The 22,515-nt window shown below is 36.0% G+C and overlaps 1 protein-coding gene across 1 annotated transcript in view; it reads left to right on the forward strand.

Moving 5' to 3' along the window:
* The window catches only part of BIRC6 (baculoviral IAP repeat containing 6), a gene marked incomplete at its 5' end in the record, with an annotated part of 172,856 nt that overhangs the window by 89,531 nt on the left and 60,810 nt on the right, over positions 1–22,515 (forward strand). The window contains 11 exons of the mRNA XM_083856975.1: positions 1,140–1,340; positions 1,961–2,240; positions 4,325–4,581; positions 5,724–5,832; positions 6,324–6,545; positions 9,501–10,281; positions 11,190–11,333; positions 13,025–13,154; positions 16,051–16,182; positions 18,458–18,625; positions 21,126–21,299. Of these exons, the coding sequence (XP_083713101.1) occupies positions 1,140–1,340; positions 1,961–2,240; positions 4,325–4,581; positions 5,724–5,832; positions 6,324–6,545; positions 9,501–10,281; positions 11,190–11,333; positions 13,025–13,154; positions 16,051–16,182; positions 18,458–18,625; positions 21,126–21,299 (2,598 nt within the window). The remainder of the gene's footprint in view (positions 1–1,139; positions 1,341–1,960; positions 2,241–4,324; positions 4,582–5,723; positions 5,833–6,323; positions 6,546–9,500; positions 10,282–11,189; positions 11,334–13,024; positions 13,155–16,050; positions 16,183–18,457; positions 18,626–21,125; positions 21,300–22,515) is intronic.

Raw genomic sequence — 22,515 nt, forward strand, 5'->3', positions numbered from 1 at the left:
GTAAAAGAATTATAAAAGAAAGGCCTCATAAAATCAGGCCTGCTCTGCTAAGTTGCTAAAGTTAGCCTGTCATTTCTTCTAAGTAATTTGCAAGTTCCCATGCAAAAACAATCTTGGTGTGAAAACTCGTTAGTGTAACAACGTATTCCTGGGTTGAAAAACAAATGCACCTGCAATAAGAAGAGATTTGTCCCATGAGAATCAATAAAGAAAATATGTAAACAATCCAAGGATAGAGAGATTTGATGGACAAGTAGAATATCTTTTACTAACCAATAGAGTAATTGGCAAGAAAGCTATTAACCAAATAAAGTTGCACATGAGGTCTGTAAAAACTGTATAAAATGAGTTGTGATAGTAAAGAATTGGCTTTTCCCATATGAAAATAATGGAGTCTTGGCAAACTTATTATGATAGTTATTCTCTGAGATTAACTTAATTCATTTTAGGATGAAAGTTTATCAAAATGTGTCCAGGAATTCATGTCCAGCTGCTGCTAGGCATTTAGTCATGGGGTCAGACTATAACTACAGTAAAACACCCCAAGTACCTGTAGTTTGGAACAACTCAAATCTGGTCTTGTTATGCCCTGTAACTTGCTAAAGAAGACAGCCTACATATTTTTTTTTTAATTCTGAACTTATGCTAGGAGTAGAAAAAGCAGCAGCAGCTGTGGCCAGTTTTTTTTATTCTGGTGTCTTTTTTAGAAAAGGGTTTTCACGTGAAACCTTTTTAAAGAAAAAGGGTTGCAGAAGTTGGTTTTAAAGTCATTATGTTATTTTAGTATTTAAAGTGTGTTAACTGTGAATTAACTGAGTTTGAGTTCTAAGCATGCTGTTCAACCTGCACCTTTCTATTTGGTTTGTTTTTGTCATGTTCTCTTGAGAGTTAGTTTAGAATTTTGGTACTAATTTTCCCCTAGCAAATTTCAAGTATGCATGTGGATATGTAAATTGCCTATTTAAAACAGTCTCAAAGTAAAAGAAAAATAAATGGGCAATGAGCATTAAACATGGGATATTACTGATAAAGCAAAAGAGACAGAAAATAAAAGGTGTTCTCCACAGTTCAGGTTGTAAATGAATGTGGGTTTTATTAATAAACATGAATAATCAATGTCAATGGTGCTGTTTTTGAAGGTTCAATCACCTCGAGCAGTCCCACTGCCCAGCCTGCTGAAGTGCTGTTGCAGGCTACTCCTCCCCACAGACGGGCTCGCTCTGCTGCATGGTCATACATATTTTTACCTGAGGAAGCTTGGTGTGACCTCACAATTCACCTTCCTGCAGCTGTGCTGCTCAAGGAGATCCACATCCAGCCTCACCTGGCCTCTCTGGCAAGTAAGTAGATTCACTGATGTTGATGCCAGTGCAAAAATGTGAAGATTGGGATACAAGTATAATCAGAGGAACTAAAGCTGGGAGGTTGTTTGAATAATGACTGTAAAATAAGTTTGAAAATCTTGCAAATTCTGCTTTCCTTGAGAATGGAAGGCCCCTGCCTCTGCTTAATTTCTAGCCGAGTAGATGTCAGGTGGCATTCATGTTAAATTTGTCAAAAAACTTTGTTATACTTCTCAAGACTTTGCTCAGTGAGAAAGTGATATTGGTCAAAGGTCTTCAGGCAAAATGCTTTTGTATAATAGTTGGGAAAAAGCATGAAGTTTTCAGCTCTTATTTTTGTAGCCCGGGTAGGGAAACAGTGTTTTCAGTATCAGGACTTTTCCTCATCTGAAGTCTTTGAAATAAACTGTATATATCATGTATCAAAGTGCTTGTGCTTTTTAACATATACCATCTCCCAGGTCAAGTTCTCCAGCTGTGGTTCTGTAGTAGTGTCTGCCTGAGATCATTTCAGACATTTTGTACTCTGAATTTTAATTGTTGATCATGTATCCATGATGAAGACAAACTGGTACAGATTTTAAAATAGTGTTAAACCTTCTTATCTTATTCTGTAGCTTGCCCTTCATCAGTATCTGTTGAAATAAGCGCAGATGGTGTCAACATGTTACCATTGTCAACTCCTGTTATCACGAGTGGTCTCACCTACATAAAAATCCAGCTGGTAAAAGCTGAAGTTGCCTCGGCCGTCTGCCTTCGTCTCCATCGTCCTCGGGACGCCAGTACCCTGGGCCTCTCTCAGATCAAACTGCTGGGCCTCACTGCCTTTGGGAACACCTCCTCTGCCACTGTCAATAATCCCTTCCTGCCCTCGGAGGACCAGGTCTCCAAAACCAGGTAAGGCTCCAGTGTCAGGGGGCAGTTTGTGCCATTTCATGGTTTAGAGTTTGAGTTTTTTATGGTGTTTTCTTCTCTGAGTCAGATCTTTCAGTAGCAAACTCTTCCTCTTTTTTATTCCAATATGAAGGGAAATGTAAGCAGTACTTTTGCCTTCTTCAGTAGCATGCTTAGTCTGCAAATGTGAAAGGGAATGGTTTTGTCCCTGCAATGGCAAGAAAATACAAAGCATTTAGAGTTGCATTTTGTGTTTTTAATGGCTGTTGTCAAAAAAAAATGGAGTGCCAAAATACTTCTTATCCTTACAGAAGTCAGAAGAATTACATAAGTATTGGAGCAGGAGTAGAAATAGAACAATGGAATGTTTGTGGAAGTCATATCTAATATTGCTGTTTGCAAACATTTCAGAAATAGGAGCTGAATGTTGTTAACATTCTGACATATCAGCAAGATTTCTTTTCAAAAGCGTTTATTTGGTTCAGTGGCATTTTGAGTTTTTACTCATTTTAAAAATAAAAATAAATGAACACATTAGGATCTTTTTAAAAGTGTCAAATTTTTCCAACTTTTAATTTAATATACTGGATGGATTTTTGAGATTTCCTGGTTTTTAAATTTAGCTTACTAAATTGTAAAAACTTACTAATTTTAAATATTTCATCTTTGAACATTAATGTTTATAAATTTGAAGAGATCATGGGGAAGTTTTAAAAACCTTTCTTTTGCAGGGAAAAAATTTAAGTGTATAAGTAAATTTAGAGAACATAGAAACTCTCAGTGTGTTTTTATTAAAAGCTATATAACTGAAATTGGTCTTTGCTCTTATATACCAGCAAAGAAAATTATTATAGCCAAATTATACTATATTTTTACTTCAGAAAAGGTTATAATAAAGTCACAAGAATAATCAGTATCTCAGGAAAGAACATGTGTGTGTAGGTTCCTCATTCATTGAAATGTTTTGTTGTAGCTTTCAGCTTAATGTTGTAAGTATCTCAATAAAAACAGTGATACTAATGTGAAACATATTCAATAAACTTGCATAAATTTTGTTTTAGACACAACAGAGAACTTACTTTCTTGTAATTAATAAATCCAGTTGATTTAGGAGTAAATGATTCCTAAAATAAAATTGTAAGCCTAATTTGAGATCTCTAACAATATTTGCATTTTTTTAAACTGTGGTAAGTGTTAGTTGTGGAAACAAAGTGCTAGTTTAGAACTTGCCAGTGAAAGATGCCATTTATTTCACAAGCAGCTTAGCTTGCCATCTTGTTCATGATACTAATTTAAATAGTATTGTGGTATATTTTATAAATAAAGTCTAATTGATGTCTTTCCAATTTGATTCAATTACAATAGGTTTATTTCTCAGGATTTGTTATGAAAAGGAGTTCTGGATGATTTTGGCAAAGAATGACACATGAGGGCAATGTAGTAACTAACACATTTTTAATTTCTGTGCTTTCTCTATATGCATTTTAAATGAGGTTCCCTAAGGTTCACTGTAGTTTATTGTAAATGTGTATTGTAAATGTGATCCTAAAAGTTTGTGATGTCAGAGAAGTTGTGCAGGTGTATAATTTTATTGCCAACTGCTGTTGCACTTTCACTCCTTTTGATGTAAAAAAAGCAACACACAAGCAAATAAGACCAAAAAAAAAAAAAAAAAAAAAAAAAAATCAATAAAACCCAAACCTGCCCCACACCCATCCCCATATATAAACAACTTCCCTTTCATCCTTCCCTCAACAGGGAAGGATTTCTTCCTGTTGGAAAAAATAAGTAAGTGAATAGAGAAATCTTGAAAAACTTTAGTAATAATACTTCCAGGCTCTTAACTCTTTCTGCCCACAGACCCTGCCTTTCTTACAATCTTAATCCAATGATTGCAACAGCATTCCTAATGTATATTTCATTGTGGTCTTAAATTCAGTCATTTGCTTTGCTCAGATGATGTTTCAGCATGTCACAGAAGTTTTCTGCAGTACTTTTCCTGTAATCTAATACAGGTAGTTGTGCTACAGAGAAGTAGTATTATAATAAAGTAATACATTAGCTCATTTTTCTGTTTTCCTTTTCAGTATTGGATGGTTGAGATTATTACACCACTGCCTCACTCACATAAGTGATTTGGAAGGAATGATGGCTAGTGCTGCAGCACCCACTGCTAATCTGTTGCAGACATGTGCTGCTTTACTAATGTCCCCTTACTGTGGGATGCATTCTCCAAACATTGAGGCTGTGCTTGTGAAAATTGGACTTCAGTCCACCAGAATTGGCCTAAAATTGATTGACATTCTTCTAAGAAACTGCTCGGCATCAGGGAGTGATCCTGCAGGTGAGTGCAGTGTATTTCTTTTCAGTTGTTGCTTAAAACCATTGCTTGTATAAAAGTACAAATACAATGTATTTGCATGTTGCTTCCTGATTCTGAACCTGATTTGGGTTGCCAGAACTTGCCATTGTGCTTTGTTGGGCTTCAAAGTATCACAGTCTTTTTATGTGGGTAGTCCTACCATGGTAAAGCAGTGCAACCAGGGTTGTTTGGTTTTTCATAATTAGATGGGGATTTTGAAGACAGAAGAGGCTGCGCAGTGTATCCTAAATGCCTCTTACTTTAGATACTGTGTCCAGATTTAAAGAGTACTGCACAAGTACTGCTAAGGAAAACTAATGCAGCAGTAGTCTGTAGGACAGTCTGAATTCTGAATAGCACTAAGCATTGAAAATATTTATGTGTGGAGGTACATAATGAAGATACAGCTATATTGTATGTCTCAGTGAAGTTTTGCAGAAGCTGTTCTGTTAGTGCACTGGGGGTTTTATATTTATGGTTTCATACCACTTTGCTGTTTTGTAGCTTCTAAATGAAGGAAAACAAATTCCATTTTTCCTTCTTTGAGGCTGCTAATAGAAGACATTCTTTTTGAAATGGCATCCATGATTTTTTTTTTGCCATGAGTTGTTTCAGTGTAGACTGCTCTGTTTTGCTAGAATATTGTTAGGTAGGAGACTACTTCCTGGCAGGGCAGAGGTTGAACACAGTGAGGAGAAGCTGAATAGGAAGTAATCTGTGGAAATCTTTAGCTGTAATCCTCTTGATGGAAACTGGAGTTAAATAAGCTTTCCTTTGAAAAAAGTGTTTGCTTCTGTGAAGCAAGAGGTTTAACAACTCTATTGGAATTAGTCATGTCTTTTTGGAATATGTTGAAGAGAACCCTTCTATGTAAACCTCTAAGTCCTATAGCTAATGAATGTTGTAATGGCTTTTACTTTCATAGTAAGACTGAACATTGGACATACAAAATGCACAGTTTTGAGACAGTGCTGTGTATAGGAATATCATACTTATGTTAATAAGAACTTAATTCAATGTTAATGTTGCAATTCTATAATAATAATGTCATTAGTACACTCTAAAAATACATATGTAAGTACTTCTATTATTTCCCCTCCCCTTTTTTTTTTTAATGCGGCAAGATCTGAATAGCCCTTTACTGTTTGGAAGATTAAATGGTCTCTCTTCTGACTCCACAATAGACATTCTTTATCAGCTTGGAACAACTCAAGACCCTGGAACAAAAGATAGGTAATGTTATTTGGGTTATCATATGGAAGCATATACAAAAAATAACCTGTTAAACAGTGGCTTGATACTAGTTCACAAAACCAAATATTTTTGAAATCTGATTGTTATGAGGTAGCATGGAAGTGCAGATATCTGCAAAATTTCTCCCAGCTTTCTGTCCTAGCTCTTTGAGTCCTTTCCAGGGCATGCTGTCCCTCTTTTTCTGCTCTTAGAAATATGACAAAACTTCAGTTTTCAACTTTTCTGTCAAATAGTCAGAACTCAGATACCTGCTCTATTTTCTTTTTCTGTAGAAGGTTTGCATTTGGCTGTCTGAGATATTTTTTTTAAATTAATTTTTGCCCTAATCTAAGTCTTGAGAAAAAGGAGCTTGAACTTTACTTCAAAGAAAGAGATAAATGTGTAAATTGGATTATAAAAAAAACAGCAAGCTAATTTGATTCTGAATGTGCTTGGCTCTTTATAATGTGCAAAATCATCTTGTCTTCCAGAATTCAAGCATTGCTGAAATGGGTCAGTGATTCTGCAAGAGTTGCAGCTATGAAAAAAAGTGGCCGGGTCAGCTACATTTGTCCCAATAGCTCAACCAGAGAGTATGGGCTTTTGATGCCATCCCCTTCCCACTTGCATTGTGTGGCAGCAATTCTGTGGCATAGTTACGAGTTGCTCGTTGAATACAATTTGCCAGCATTGCTGGACAGGGAGCTCTTTGAGTAAGTAAAGCAAAATTTGGCACCGTGTTGTTTTTATAGTTAAATTGTTTTGTTCACAGACATAATACAACTTGAAGGGCACTTACTGTGAAATAGTAGTGGAAGGTGATATGCCTGAAGCTAATTGATAGAATGGATACCTAAAGATATCCAAACAGGTAGTTCTGTAGTTCTAAACTCAAAGCTGCACTTCCCGTATTCCAGGTATAACTGTATTTAAAGACTCAAAAATCTGAAATGAAACAGTTAATCCATGTATATATACTTTCATATATGTGAAAGGTAAGCTGGTTCATGGTTTTGTTCATGAGGTCTTGTAGCGGGCTATTCTTGTTGAGATTGTTTGCAGTAATTTTCACAGTACATATAAGGGATTTTCAGTAGGATGCTGTTATAGAAGTATTGCCTTATTGGTCACAGTATCCAGTATCTATAACTGATAGCTGAGAGGTAGGAATGGGGAGATATTTTCTGGGAGTTTTCACTTCTGTTCTGGCCAGTCTGATCTGACAGAAATGGAGGCACAAAATCCAGAGCAAATCCTAAACTATGAGCTTGCTTCATTTTGGTGCATTCTAAAGAGAAGTTCACCCTAAACACCAAATGTATACTCTTAGTGACTTTCATATATATGAAAATATATGATCTAATATTTGCAATTTACATTGTTTACCCATCTCTTCTGTTTAAACAAAACAAAACAGCCACATAACATTGTTTCACATGTTTTATAGAAAAATGGCTTTTAAGTTACTGTATCTAGCATTAGTCAGGCATCTTTGATTTGTACTGTTGAATACATTTGCTGTTAATGAAGGGATCTTTGCACATGATTTTGTTGTTACTGTTAGGAAATCTTCGTATTTTTCTACAACTGGTCTCCTTTAGGCATAGTCAACATTCAAACACCATCAAGTGTAAGTTGTAACCATATAAGTTATGGTTACAGGTACAAGTATGTGCAACTCTTACATATGTGCAACATGACTTCAAGCTAGACAATTTCCAAAGACATTTCAGTGATACTGTGATTTAGATAATTTTTAATTCAAAATGAGCTTGTTCATCTTGGGAATCAGTTTAAGGATTTTAAATTTCAGGTCAATTAGTCCTTTTGGCAATGAACTTCAACAGAAATACATTTTAGGAGGATATATTTTAAGATTTGAAAAGGTCTAATAAAAATGGACTTTATAAAATGGACAGCCCAGTTAGATTTATATAAATATGGGTTTCACAGCTGAGTTCCTGTCTTTTGGAGGATAATGTGCTGTTTTCATCACAGGGAGAAATGATAGTTTGGTACCTAGTTTGAGTATACAAGTTATGATATAGCCCTGTTCCCCTACCTCCTGCCAGATATAAAACTATCACTCATATGAGCCACCATCTGGAGCAAATTATAATATATATTCTGTAATAAACATAAAAGCTTTTTGTCAGAGTTATATGGGTAAATAACTTTTCTAATAAAAATAACTTTTCGTGTGTATTCATCATCTTCTTTGATATTGTAACACTTGAAATATTGCAATGGATTCTAGCTATAGCTCCAAGTTTCTCCTTCATGTGATAAATCACATTTTTCTTGGAAATATTTTCCCATCATCCCCATTTTCCATTTCAGTATTTTTGCTTTGGCCAATGGATGCTAATCCCTTAGTTATTTTTAAATATGTATTCAGAAAAAACCCCTTATTTTTCATACAGCATGAACTGATCCAGAAGATTTTGGCATTTGGATTGTGTTAATATATAGTTGGAGAAGAGTTAAGTGTGTAGCTTTATTATATGTGGGCTTTTGGAAATGGTGACTGTGTTTCCAGAGTTACAGATCATTTAGCCACTGAGATGAGTTTTCTGTTAGGGAGGGGTTTTATCGACCATTCTCTTGACTGGTGATAAATCCAACTTTTGGTTAGACCCAGAGAGTTCCTTGAGTTCCTAAAGTGCCCTTAGACTAAACATAGAATAACAGTTCCATCCAGGAGAGGGGAAAACAACCCTTGTCTTCAAATGGGAATACAATATATGATAATATATCCAAATTTAATTTATAAACCTAGCATGGACTGGCATGAAGGGCATGTTCACCTCTGTAAATGTTAAGATAATGTAACACCTGTGGTGTCAAGGTACTGTGAATGCATTTTGGAAAACTGGCTCTGTTTTTTTAAGTACTTCACATACTCTGAAGAAGTCCATGTGAAAAAATTATTATTTTACTTTACAAGTACTGCTTCTGAAATTTAAGCTGAGTAATAGGAGCTAAATTAGCTTCTGCACTCATGCCTTGGATGATCATTCAAGCAAATAGTACTTGGATGTGAGGTCAAAGGTAGGTGGGATTTTTGAATCACTGAGGAATAATTCTGTTGTTTACTCATGTCCTAAGTTTAGGTCAAGTAAGGGATAGCAAGGGTGTGTTGTTCAACCAACAGGGTTGTTGCTGCCTTCATTTTTTTGCAGCATCTTGAGAAAAATGCCTAATAAGAGAGATTTTTATAAATTTTGAAACATGTTAAAGTACTTTCAGTTCTTCAAGAGAATTGAGACCTTCATGTAAATGAGCCTGAGTACACACATGTGTGTGACCCTAATAGCTGCAGCTTGAAGAATTGACAGCACAGAAAGGTTGCAGTTGGTTAAAAATGGATAAGATGTATGACAACTGTCAAGACTGAAATCTGGTTTTCGTGTGCAGCTGGTTTATATCTATTTAAAATACAGTATGGTGAAAGAAATTTAAGCGTAACAGTTGAGAAATGCCTTGCCTTTTGGGTCATCATCATCCTGCTGATACTGTGATCCAAAAGAAGCTTCCAAGTTCAGCATGGAGTGTTTCACAGCAGCTTCTAGTAAATCATTAAAGTGCAAAAATGTAGGAACCAATGATAAAAAAGGGGAAAATGACTGGCAGATCATGTATTGATACAATTTTTCTGTCTTCTATAGGTCACTTTTTAACTGGTCCATGTCCCTTCCTTGCAACATGGTTTTGAAGAAGGCTGTTGATAGTTTGCTTTGTTCCATGTGCCACATCCACCCAAATTATTTTTCCTTACTGATGGGATGGATGGGTATCACTCCTCCTCCAATGCAGTGTCAGCACAGACTGTCTATGACAGATGACAGCAAAAAGCAGGACCTTAGCTCATCTTTGACAGATGACTCTAAAAATGCACAAGCCCCTCTTGCACTAACAGAGTCTCACCTGGCTACTCTTGCTGCCTCATCTCAGTCTCCTGAAGCTATCAAGCAGTTACTGGACTCAGGTTTGCCTTCACTGCTTGTAAGAAGTCTTGCTAGTTTTTGCTTTAACCATACTTCTAGCTCTGACTGCACTGCACAATCAATGGATATCACCCAGGACAGGCTCAGGAGGCACCACGTTCCACAGCACTTTAATAAAATGCCCATCACGGCAGACCTGGTCGCTCCTGTTCTCAGGTTTCTGACAGAAGTTGGCAACAGCCACATGATGAAGGATTGGTTGGGTGGCTCTGAAGTCAATCCATTGTGGACAGCACTTTTATTCCTGTTGTGCCATTCTGGTGCTACCTCTGGAGGACACAATATGACGGCACAACAGACCAGTGCAAGATCCAGCTTGCTTTCTTCAACTGTAACCACAGGATTGACCACTCAGCAGCGGACAGCAATTGAAAATGCAACTGTTGCTTTCTTCCTACAGTGCATCTCTTGCCATCCTAATAACCAGAGACTTATGGCACAGGTGAGGGAGGAAAAATAATAATGTTTTAATTTAATAGCTATAGCTAACTTTGAAAACTTTCTCTTTTTTTTTACCTTTCTTTATAATAACTTGGTTTTTTGTAAGCTGTCACTGACTGGAAAAATTTTATATTACAATTGTTAGCTTGTTGGTTCAAGTCTGAAACATATAAAAATGTTTTGGCATGGCTGTCCAGCCCTGTGTATAGATTTGTATTCCTCTTGTTTTAGAGAAATAAACTTTAGACTGAACATCAAGACACTGTTTAATTGGATAGGGCTAAACTTTTGTGAAATGGAATATGAACAGCAGGCTAAATACACATATTTAATATTAGTAACCTAAAGATTGGGAAGTTTGCTTATGCAAACCTGTGTCCAAGGAAATACAGGGTATTGCAGAATATGGCTTAGCATTTGGCATTCTAGAGCAGATTCAGCTATCTTTGTCACACTCATTAACCTTGCAGACCTAGCTGAATGCAAGTATAATGAAAAAAAAGGTTTTTCAGCATTAAAAATGATGATGCTCTAGGAAGAAGTAGACTTCAGTAAAAAATTGAGTCAGTTTTCTGTTAATGCCTGGGAGTAATAGTGCATTATGCCATGGGAAATGTTTGCTTTAGGGATTCAAAAGCCGTTTTTATAACTACTTTATTTTCGGTTCTTTATCTTTTTGAGAACTCTACATGTTTACAATTACTTAGATGCTATAGTCAGCGTTTTAAACTTTCATATTAAGGGCCTTATTTGCTGCAGGTACTTTCTTCATTGGTGCTCATTTCTGAGCTGGTTTGTGTGATAATTGGAAGTGGGTCTCAGGCACTGTCCACTATGTCTGTGTAGAGCTATATTTTAAAGACCTAAATATAGAAATATTTTAAATCTGATATCATTTTGCATTCTCAGGTTCTCTGTGAATTGTTCCAGTCCTCTCCTCAGCGTGGGAACCTCCCAACCTCTGGAAATATTTCAGGATTTATTAGGAGGCTTTTTTTGCAGCTGATGCTAGAGGATGAGAAAGTGACTTTGTTTCTTCAGTCACCTTGTCCAGTAAGAGTTTTTGATACCGTATGGTAAACATGGAATAAATTTAGACTTTAAATCTTAAGTCTGAGTATATTCAAGTTTTAAATGTTAGACAGCAGCTTTTTTCTAATGTTTACATCATGGAATTTTGGAAAGGAAAGTGCTATTGAATTGTAACTCACCATTTTAGAAGAAAATTCAAGGCATTGTGTTATGATAACACAAAATATTTTTTGGAAATATACTGCTTCTGAAGGATCTGACATCTGAAATTTATCTTAGAGAAGGCTTTTTAATAGCACCCTTACACACTAGCAATAAATATAGATACAGTATCTGTCCAGTAGTCCTTAGCAGTTTCATTAAGGATCAGTCATAGTCAAAATTGGCAGACATCCTTCAGCAGTTAGCTAAAACACCATGAATAAATTGAGTGACAAATATGTGAATTAATTTATGAAGCAGATGTGTGCTTTATGGTTCTGCATGCTTCACTGGAACAGAATTACAGTTGATGCCTAAAGTGCTCTCTGTTGAAGGCTGGGACTAAAAAAATGGGGTAAAACCACAAGTTTCTTTAAAAGATCTGTTACTCCCATCCAGAAAAAAGTATTTGCTGCTTTGGTTTCTGCATTTCAGAAGTAAAGTACTACAGGAGAGATATGAGAGGGAAACTGGATGAGATTTTATAAAATGGAAAAGGAGGCACAAATACAGTTTTAGCACAAACATGTAAATGTTTTAACTTGGCTGAGTAATTGTTAACAGGTCCATTGATAACATGAAGGTAGCATCAATTTTCTGTTAATTGTTTTACATACAACAGATTTTTACAGAAAGCTGTTACTAGATATGTAGAAGCAGAAAAAATGCCTTGAAGTTGTCATTATTCAGTTTCTTCTATTAAAAACACTGGGAAATAGTGTTCTTACTAAGATGATTCCTCCTATAACAAGCAAAGAGAAACTTTAAAAATAATGTGGATGTACAGAATATACTTCTAGAATATCCAACAACATAACCGTAAAGATTGGTTCCCCATTTTTATCTTAAAAGTTCTTACCAAAACTTTTTCAGACTCTCAGTTCTGGTTGTCAGCAAATACAAATTTTTCTTACTATGGTGCATAGCAATAAATTGGTCCTGTAAGTGCATATTAATAAACAGGTCTTCAGGGCTGTCAAAAATACATAATGGTAAAATATTTGCAGTGTTTTAACTAATAGTGACTTAGTTACCTGTCATAATAATAAAAAGTAGATATTAAGTGTAGAATAAACTTCTTGTTCAAGTCAGAGCAGCACAGAAATATGGTCTTTCTCCACTCAAAATATATTGTTATTTTTTAATATTTAGTTTCAGAGTTACATTTTCATTTCCTAAATAATTGCAAGTTTCAGGCATGCAATTTTTCTCTCATATTACAGCTATGTAAAATAATTGTTTTTCAAAGAAAAGATGATATCGTACTGTTTCTGATCCTAAAAATACTGTAGGTTTTCAAAGCAAATTATTTTGAGTTAAAAAACTAAGCATGTCCTAATTTGATGCATTTTTACTGTGTTCTTCCAAAGTTGAAGGATATGTCAGTTTTCTTTTTTAGCACACTAAGAATTTAGCTTTATCTGGCTGACATGGCTTTATAAGAACATAGTGGCTTAAGTTATTTCTCAGTGTTAAAGTCATAATTAATGTTCACTGTTTTTCCCTTTCAGCTGTACAAAGGTAGAATTAATGCTACTAGTCATGTAATTCAACATCCAATGTATGGAGCTGGACACAAATTTCGTACTCTTCACTTGCCTGTCTCAACAACTCTAGCAGAGGTTCTTGATCGTGTGTCAGGCAAGTTTGCAATAGTTCATGGTGTTTTTTGGGGTTTTTCTGAAATGCAGTTAAAAAAAAAAATCTTATATTGTTTGTTTGACCATACAAATGATACTGCAAATATCAGTCTTTAAAACACACTGTCTTTCATCCATTTATTAAATTTCCCCAAATTTTTTCAGTTAAATGTCCTGGAACTTAGTGATACATCTCAAGGTGGAGATGTATGTCCTGTGAAAAGAATCTTGATAAAGGCTCCATCTAATTTTTGTGATTATACATTTGCCTACTATATAAATATTTGCATTTGCTTACTAAATGGAAAATGAAAAGTATAATTTACTTTTAGATAGTAATTTTAAAATTATGCACAGTGAGAGTATAATGTTAAGACATTAATTTATTTGTTTGTTTTTTAAATTTCAGTATTTTCAGTTATACTACTTGAATATACACTGAGAGATGAATCTCTCTGTAGGGAGCTCTGTTGATCAGGCTTTCACAGACCATAATATGGATTTTGACACATAAATGGTAGACATCTTAACCTTAAAATTAATCCCACCTTTAATTTTAGTTTTATTTAATACTTTAGGAAACAGAACTGTATGTTAAAGATTAGGGTTAATAATTCTTTAAAACTTGGTTGTAGAGTAGAATTCATACTGAAGGTGTCGTGTCCATGCCAGAGCTCTCTAGGTAAAACCGGGCAAGATGCAAGTTGATTTTCCTCTAGTAATAAATTGAGCAAAAACTGTTTGGACATGTAAAATGAAAAATCAGTTTTATACATGTCTAGTTAAAAAGAAATAAATAAATCCTCGACTACCTCTTTATTCATAAGATGTGGTACTCAGTAATACCAAAGAAAAACCAAAGACCATTAGAGCAATTAGGTTTTTGCTGTATGGGAGATGTGCACTGAAGGGTGTGCACTTAGTTGCACTTTCATTTGACTAGGTATGTATGCTCCCATATATGTAGGTTTACTTGAATGTGTACCTTTTTGGAACTCAGTGTAGATCAACTTTTAATTTATGAGACAGGTCTTCATGGAGTTAAAAGCAACCACTGCTTTTTTATATCTATGGAAAATCTTCACATTGAAATTGCTAACGAATTCACTGGGGCAGTAAATGTTACCTAACAAGCTGATAGGAGCACTAAAATGTTATTTGGCAGAATACTAGATAGGACAAGATGTGTTTTAGGGTTTTAATAGAAAACTATACATTCTTAGCTAAATGCTTGTATCCTATTTATTGAGGATTAGTTTACTATTTCTGATAGAATTCTGTATTTATTTACTGTCTTTTTTACTTTTACTTTTCTGACCACAGACTGCACAAGGATCTCATTACTGTAATGGGTGGGATGGTCAGTTCGTATGGGGCAGGGATCAGTTGTTGGGCAGTGACATAAACTCTCCTGAGCAGCTGCCTTAGTGGTGTACTGCTGTCAGCTTCATAGCCAGTGCTGGTAAGGACTGGAGAGGAGAATGTGATGCTGTGGTAAACTAATGGTTGTAATTGAAAATGGTCAAGTGCTGACTTTGTAGGGCACCAGCTGTAGGGTTTGCTATAGCATTGTTATGCCTTGGCTTTGTGGTTCTTGTACGGCATTCCATGAAATCTGTGGTTAGGACAGAGTGAAAAAGGCTTCAATATATGAGGAGCAAGTTGTGTGTTTGGGGTGAGAGAGAGAAGCAGTGGACTGGGGTGGAAAAGAAAAAAGAAGGCTGTCACCACTACAGCAATACGAAGTCATGAAGATCCTGTGTCCCTTGGATTAAATTCTTTTTTCTTAACTACTGTTAATGTCTCAAATTAACGATTTCATACTTCCTGCATAAATAAATCACAAGAACCATGTTAATTTCATACTTTGTTTTCTCAGCTTTAAAAAAAAAACAGGGGGAGAAAGGGGTCCCAAAATGATAAATCTGCTGCTTGCATCCCTTCACTATAGGAAGAAAATATGCAGTGCACAGCAGATAGGATTGCCTGGATGAATACCAGTTGTTTTTTATTTCATGCACCTTAGTCTTGAGTTACTGCTTGAGTCAGAAAAGCAAACAACAAATCTGGGTATTGCCAGTTAAAATACCATTGATTAAACTTCTGTAATAATTTTGTTAATGACCTTTAAATTCCCATGCAGTAAGTGGACATTGAATCCATTGGACAAAACTAGAGCAACTCAGAAATTTAATAATAGTAGTAGTAGTAATAATAATGATGATGAAAAGAATTTTAAAACCCAAAACCATACACAGTCTTATAGATAGATACATCTGTGTGTATGTATATATACACACAGATCTATACATAGAGTGTATCTGTATGAATGTTGAGTCCTAAGTGCCAGTAGTTTCACACTCTTTATCTTATTTTATCTTTGGATCAGTATGTAACAAGAGATACCCATACCCAAATACAAAAGCTTAATTAAATAAGTTTGCAGCTGTCCTTAAAAAAAAAGTTTTGGAATTCCTGTTTTTTGTTGGACTTTTTTGCTGTTGTTGTTTTGTCAAGATTTTTTTGTGGGTTTCTTGGTTCATTGGGTTTGGGTTTGGCAAGGGATTTTTTGCTTAATCTCATTTTTGGTTGATTGCAGTGATTTACTGGGTTTTTTAATATGAAAACACTTGACTCATCAAGTAATGGTTTTGAACTGTTAAAGATTTTAGTTGTCAAAGGACAGAGTTTTCAGGGAAGAAGAGGACAGAATTACTGTAATACCTTAATTTATAGGTATTGACAAGACTATTGGTGCCTGTGCTGGAACACTGAGACACTACAGTAGTTGAGAATAGCCTTGTTAGCAGCTTAGAAACTAATAAAATCAACTTAGTATCTTGAAATGCTTTTCTTTCCTCTCTTTGTTTGTCCTTGTCCCCTCCATCCCCATATAGATACACCCAGTATTACTGCTAAGCTAATTAATGAACAGAAGGAAGATAAAGAAAAAAAGAACTATGAAGAGAAAGAAAAGGTTAAGGCAGAAAATGGATTTCAGGACAATTATAGCGTTGTTGTTGCTTCTGGTATGTCTTTTTCTTCTATCTTTTATAAAATGGATCTTTCTGGTGTTAAAAGTGTGTGTGGGGAAGAAAATATCTACCAATAATTAATTTTATTACTAGTGATGGTTAGAAAGTACTATTGGTACTACAATTACAATTGGTACTACAATTGTAATGTAACTGACCGTTAGACAGCCAAGATTGATTCCTGGTGAAACAGCTGCCTCTAGTAGATTATACTTTGACAAATTTGTCAAATCTATAAATACGTGTCAATGATATCTTCATGGATGGTGTTGCTAGGGTATTTTTTAAAGACACCCCTGGAGCTTGGAGGGTATTATTGCTTCTATCTTTTTGCAGTAGCTGATGCAACAGAGTTTAATCACCTCTTCCCAAAACATGCTTTGGAAATAAAAGGTATCCACATACTTTGCATAACAACTAATGGTACTCCGTTAAAAACTGTTGGATGGAGATGTTGGCATAAAACCACGTTATTCCACTTGGAAACAACTAATGCTGGAGTTTCTTTCGAAGCATTCAGTTTATATAAACTAATGAGTCGAACCTTCAGAAGTCTTTCATGTGAGCCCTTTTCCTGCAGACCTGTTGTTGGAGGATATAGATTGAACACAGTAATTTTGCAGTGGTACAAAAATGTTGCAGTTCAGATGATGGCTGTAGAAGCCATTAGTCTTTCAGTTTGAAGTTGATTAATGAACTTCAAACTACGCCCTTCCTATCTAGCTTTCTGGCATTATTGAGGTACCTTGAGTTCATTCACACTTCATGAAGCATAAAGCAGAGATGCTGATTTCCTTTGACTTTTGACACCAATATTTCTTAAGCTTTTTATTTCAGGTTTTTAGATGTAGATATAAGTCTTAAGGCAAATGTTGAATAGGGCAGCAGTTTCACTGAAGTTTAAAACAACATAGCTATGTTAATTACAGCATCTTTATCTAATGATATTTACAGTAGGTGCCACTTAAACAGGTTAAACATATTTTAGTAGTATCTAAAATACTAATAGGTCCAAGCGAAGGGTTAAAACACAAATAAAAAAATCTAGAAACAAAAATCTTATGCCAAGCTTGAAGATAGGGCATAGCATAGTCAGCCATGTCATTCCAGTTACATCGCTCATCCTGCTGCCTCATACAGCCCCTTTTCTATTAAAAAAAACAGATTTCAGTTTTTTCTGATGTTGTTTCTAATTTTTTCCTATTAGTAAGAGTTTATGTTTAAACTTATTTCATTTGCATTTGTTTTTACTACCTGTTTGTAAAGTATTTTCTTCTTTTCTCATTAATTTTTCACGTATTCTGAGGGTTTTTAAAGTGTCCTCAGAATCTCAAGAAGTTAGAAGTATTTAAATTTTTACCTATGGGTAAAATTAATAGAGGGAAAAGATGGTATTTGCAGCCTGATCTTCATGAGGCAAGCTAATTTAGTGTACTGAGATTATTGGATAATGTGTTGTTCATTAGACCTGCTTCTAATGATTAGCTGAAACCAGAGTATATTACAGCGTTTGAAGTGTGGATGTTGTTAGTTTTGTGGCAGCTCTTGGAAATGTTAGTAATTGTCTTTGTATCTTGACCGGCTGGCTTTTTACCTTGGTCTGTCGCCTGCACAGAAGGGTACACAATTGCAGTATAATTTTGCTGTACCTTAAGTCACATTAAGCTTTCCTAAGGTAAGGCAGTCTTGCTGTGTAGTAACAGTCAGCTTTTATGTAGCTGGTCTGCCTCCTAAGTTTCATGTAGTGCTTACTTCAAATGTTTTGGGGCCAGGGAACTTGAAAAGCACATACAAAGACACCTTTCATCACATGTGGTACTGTCAGTACTGCAGCTAAAGTCATCTTTGTAGGCCAGACAAGTGGTTGTTATCTATAATCTCTGCTAAAAGGTCTGTCAATTTGGAAAATTCTGCCTTTCTTGCTTTCAGGTGAAAAGACAGCCTTAAAAGTTTTGCTGTGGGGCCCATTGTGAGACAGTCTCTTTTAATGAGAGCAGAATTGGAATAGCTTTTGCTTTTTTTATGCATGGCATCATCTAGTTATGGTTTGGTTGATGTTTGGGGCTTAGGAGAATGAACAGCCTTTTAACTAAAAATACTGGGATTATATCCAAATGTTTCATACATAAATATTATTCTGGTATTTAATTAGCCAGTGAGATAAAGTTCTTATATTTTTCTATCATTGAAAGTTTTGAGTATGTTATATCTTGGCTAACTGAAGGTATTAAATACTAGAAAAGCTTGAAATTTTTTACTTCTGTACTAGGTTTGAAATCTCAGTCAAAAAGAGCTGTTTCATCCACTCCTCCACGTCCACCATCAAGGCGAGGAAGAGTGATGACAGATAAAGTTGGTACTTCCTCCTCAGGAGGAGAATCTTCCAGCAAGACCATTAGTGTTCCAGTCTTTCATCTATACCATAAACTACTACCAGGTAACTTTAATAATACATTTTAAACATCAAAATTATGGTCTTTTCAGTGGCTGACACATGGTTAGGAAGTTGTTCAAATGGTAATGGGCATTAGCATCTTGGGAAGTGTGGAGCCCTTCTGGGCTGGTAAACAGCTTTCAGCTGGAAAGCATTGTAACATCAGGAACATCAGCACTGTAGCATCATAGCTGCTCAAAAAACGTAGCAATTTTGTTGATTTCCCTTGAAGTTCAGTATTTTGTTCCTAAAAAAACCCCTCTCAAAACACTTCCACTTTCACTCAGAAATGAAAGCAGGGTGAGCTTGAAAAGGTGACTTAGGTTTTCTTCCACATGCAATGCAGAGCTGAGCTGGTATCAGTGCCCTGTTATTTCAGGTTCTAAGTGGGCATCCATCTTGGACTGCTCTCTGAAAGGTTGATTTGCCAGTTCAGGAATATTCTTGAATTCCATAACATTTGTGTTTTAAAGCATCAGCAGTTGGTCGTGTTCCCTGTATATCAGATATGGTATGGCAAGCTTGCCACACTGGTGGCAAGTTTGGCAATCTCTCTTGTGTAGAAATTGTAGGGACTTAGATCAGGAATAAAGGACAGAAGCATGAGTGAAACACTTCATTTTTATGCAGAACAGCTTCTTGTCTGGATCCAGCTAATGGAATTAGATGGTTAACTTCTGATTAAAGACATTTTCACCAAAAACTCCCTAAATTTGAAACTTACTATCAAATTACCAGCTTTGAGGCTATCCTCTGGCAATTGTTATCAGGATCGTATTTTAATACTTGGATTAAAATATCTAAAATTGATGAGTGAGAGCTGATGGGATGAGTCCAGTGGTTGGTGTGCCATGGTGGATGGTTTCAGGATCTTCCGGAGGGAGGCGCAGCATTGCCACCAGGCAGGGAGGGGATTGTCCTGCTCTGCTCTGCACTGGGGCAGCCTCACCTCCAGTGCTGGGGGCTTTTTGGATGCCACAATATAAGAAGGACATAAAGCTATTAAAGATAGTCCAGAAGAGGGCAATGAAGAGAGTGAAAAGCCTTGAGGGGAAGCTGTATGAGGGATGGCTGAGGTCACTTGATCAGTCTGGAGAAGACTGAGGGAAGAGTCAACAACTGAGGGAAAGGGAAGGCACTGATCTCTTTCCTGATGACCGGTGGCCAGTGACAGGACCCAAGGGAAAGGCCTGAAGTTGTGTCAGAGAGGTTTAGGGTGGATCTTAGGAAAAGGTTCTTCACCCAGAGTGCGGTTGGGCACTTGGTCAGGCTCCCCAGGGAAGTGGTCACAGCACCAAACCTGGAAGTTCAAGAAGCATTTGGAAAACACTCTCAGGCACATAGTGTGACTCTTGGGGCTGTCCTGTGTAGGGCCAAGAGTTGGGCTTTGATCCTGGTGAATCCCTTCCAACTCAGGATAATCTGTGATACTGCTATTTTGGAGATGAGATCAAAACCCAGTGTTTTCAGTGTGTAGCTGGTAAAGGTTGACTGTCTTGTGACAGTCATGTAAACTGTTCTGTATTTGTGATCTGGTCATGTCTTACACAGTAGACAGTTGTTACAAAATAATAAGCTATGTGAAGAAAATCAGTGATGGGGAAAAGTGGGCAGAAAACTTACTCACTTGCACAGTGGCAAGACATATTTAATTTTTGTTTTTCTTAAGACAGCATCTTCAATTGAAGAACCTGGTTGTTACTAAGAAACTCTTAGATATTGTTTTACTTGATTAAATACAGTCAAGATGAAATGGACATGCTGTTATTATATGATCCAACCCTAAGATATTTCATGTGTAAATCTACTTGTTGTCAGGCAATTTTTTTCTGTCTTGATATTAGCTTATAATTTCAGAGAAGAACACATTTGCAATCAACAAAGTGGCCAAAATCTGAATTAGAGTAATCACTTTGGCCTGTATTGCATGTGAATTTCAAGTCTACATTGCTGTGGAGAAAAGTAGTCCTGGCAGTGCCCTTTTTTTTTTTTTTTTTTTTTTTTACTGCTGAGTTCTGCTGTCCTGACACAGGAGTAGTGAGCTAGGCATGAGATTAGTAGGCCTGAAAAAGAATTGCCAGTTTCTTTGTTTTCCACTTTCTTCAATACTACCCGTTTTACCTTCTGGTCACAAACACCTCTATGCTCCCACCATTCAAGGGTGATGCATAGGTGGTGTTTAATAGATGGGGACAGCCAGTACCCACTTAAAATGCACATCAAATTACAGCCTTAGCCATTTGTTAAATGTGCCAAGTGCTAGTGCTCTCAGCACAGAGCTGTCTTAGGGAATGTTGGCATAGATCTTTTTGATGGCTGGTTCCAAACTGATGGGGCCTCTTTTCCCAGGAGAACAAATGGTAAAATTAAGGCCTTAGTTTGGAGCCAGATGATATTTAGTCTACTTGGCATCTGTGGTTCACGTAATGAACAGCACCTGGATATGTATGTTAAAATAACCCAGTCAGAATTTTCCCTCTGACTTGATGCCACTGTTGTCTAGGTCAACCATTGCCAGCTGAAATGACACTTGCCCAGCTTCTGACTCTGCTGTACGACCGCAAACTCCCTCAAGGATACCGATCAATAGATTTGACAGTTAAACTTGGTTCCAAAGTAATCTCAGATCCAAGCTTATCAAAAACAGACTCATTTAAACGCCTTCACACAGAAAAAGGTGAGTGTTCTTACTTTTTTGGTATATTCCTTTTAAAAATGTTTTTATTTTGGACAAAATTTGTTTTGATTTTCTTGAGGAGAAACAGTGGTTTTCTGTATTTTCTTGGATGATTTTCCTGAGCTGTTCTTTTCTAGACAAGAGCTAAACTTTGTAATAAAGTAAGAATTCATTGCCTGCCCAAATTGTATTTATAAGATCCTCCAATATGGCCGTTCTGGTTTCACTTTTCTTTTTTCATTGTAATATTGTATGTGATACAATTATGATTGTATAGATACAGTGTGTTTTATTTCTTGACGTGTAGGTTCTCTCTAGTAAGTGGGCTGGTAATGAGGGCAGATTTAGTAATACAGGAGCTGTTTGAAGCCACATGAGTTAAAGAAGCCTGTGAATTTTTTTATTGCGGTATTTTAGGTACCAAATGCTGCTTTGAAAATGGGGATTTCTCTCAAGCCATCTAAGCAGGTCTTATAACTCCAGCTTTTAAAAACATTTAACATTTTCTAATACATTTCTTGATACTTCTGCCAGTTGCTTGCTATCTACTAGCTGAGGAAGGGGAAGGAAGGAGATTTATCCCAGGAATCTGTTCTGAAATATTTTTATATCATTCCTTTAGGCAAGACTTAGAGAAGTGGGACTTTGAAATTAAACTAATTGTGATCTACTGATCATCAGCCTGCTGATGCAGCATGGAACTCCAAAGTTAATCATTCAGTTCTTCAGGAGTTTCTTTTAATAACTGTTCCCTTGATAGTCTGTTTCTAGAAAAGATAAGAAACCGAAGTGTTGAAAAAAATTATAATTTTCCTGATATCTGTTCTGAAATAAGCATTTCATGACTCTGTGCAGTGTCTGGATATGTATATCTCTCAAACTATTGAGAGACATATCTTTTTCAAACAATACTGTTGTTTACTTTTACTCTCTTTATTTAAATTCTAAACATACAATTAGTATTTTACTATTTGAATAAAACTCAAATCCTTAGAGAAGGTTCAATTTAGTAGTAAAGTTGCATGTGAAGACATAAAGGTCCTCTGAACTTTTATTAAGTTACTGGGTGCTTTTTTTAAAAAAAACTTGAGACAAATACTTTTGAAAATTTGAGTTTGTCATTACAGATCCATTGATCTGTGGTGCTATACAGCAAAATATTAGTTTTATTCACAATCACCACTTGGGAATAATGAAGGTCAGAGCTACTGCTTTT

Source organism: Zosterops lateralis, assembly GCF_965231275.1.
Source record: "Zosterops lateralis genome assembly, chromosome: 3".
Lineage (NCBI taxonomy): Eukaryota > Metazoa > Chordata > Aves > Passeriformes > Zosteropidae > Zosterops > Zosterops lateralis.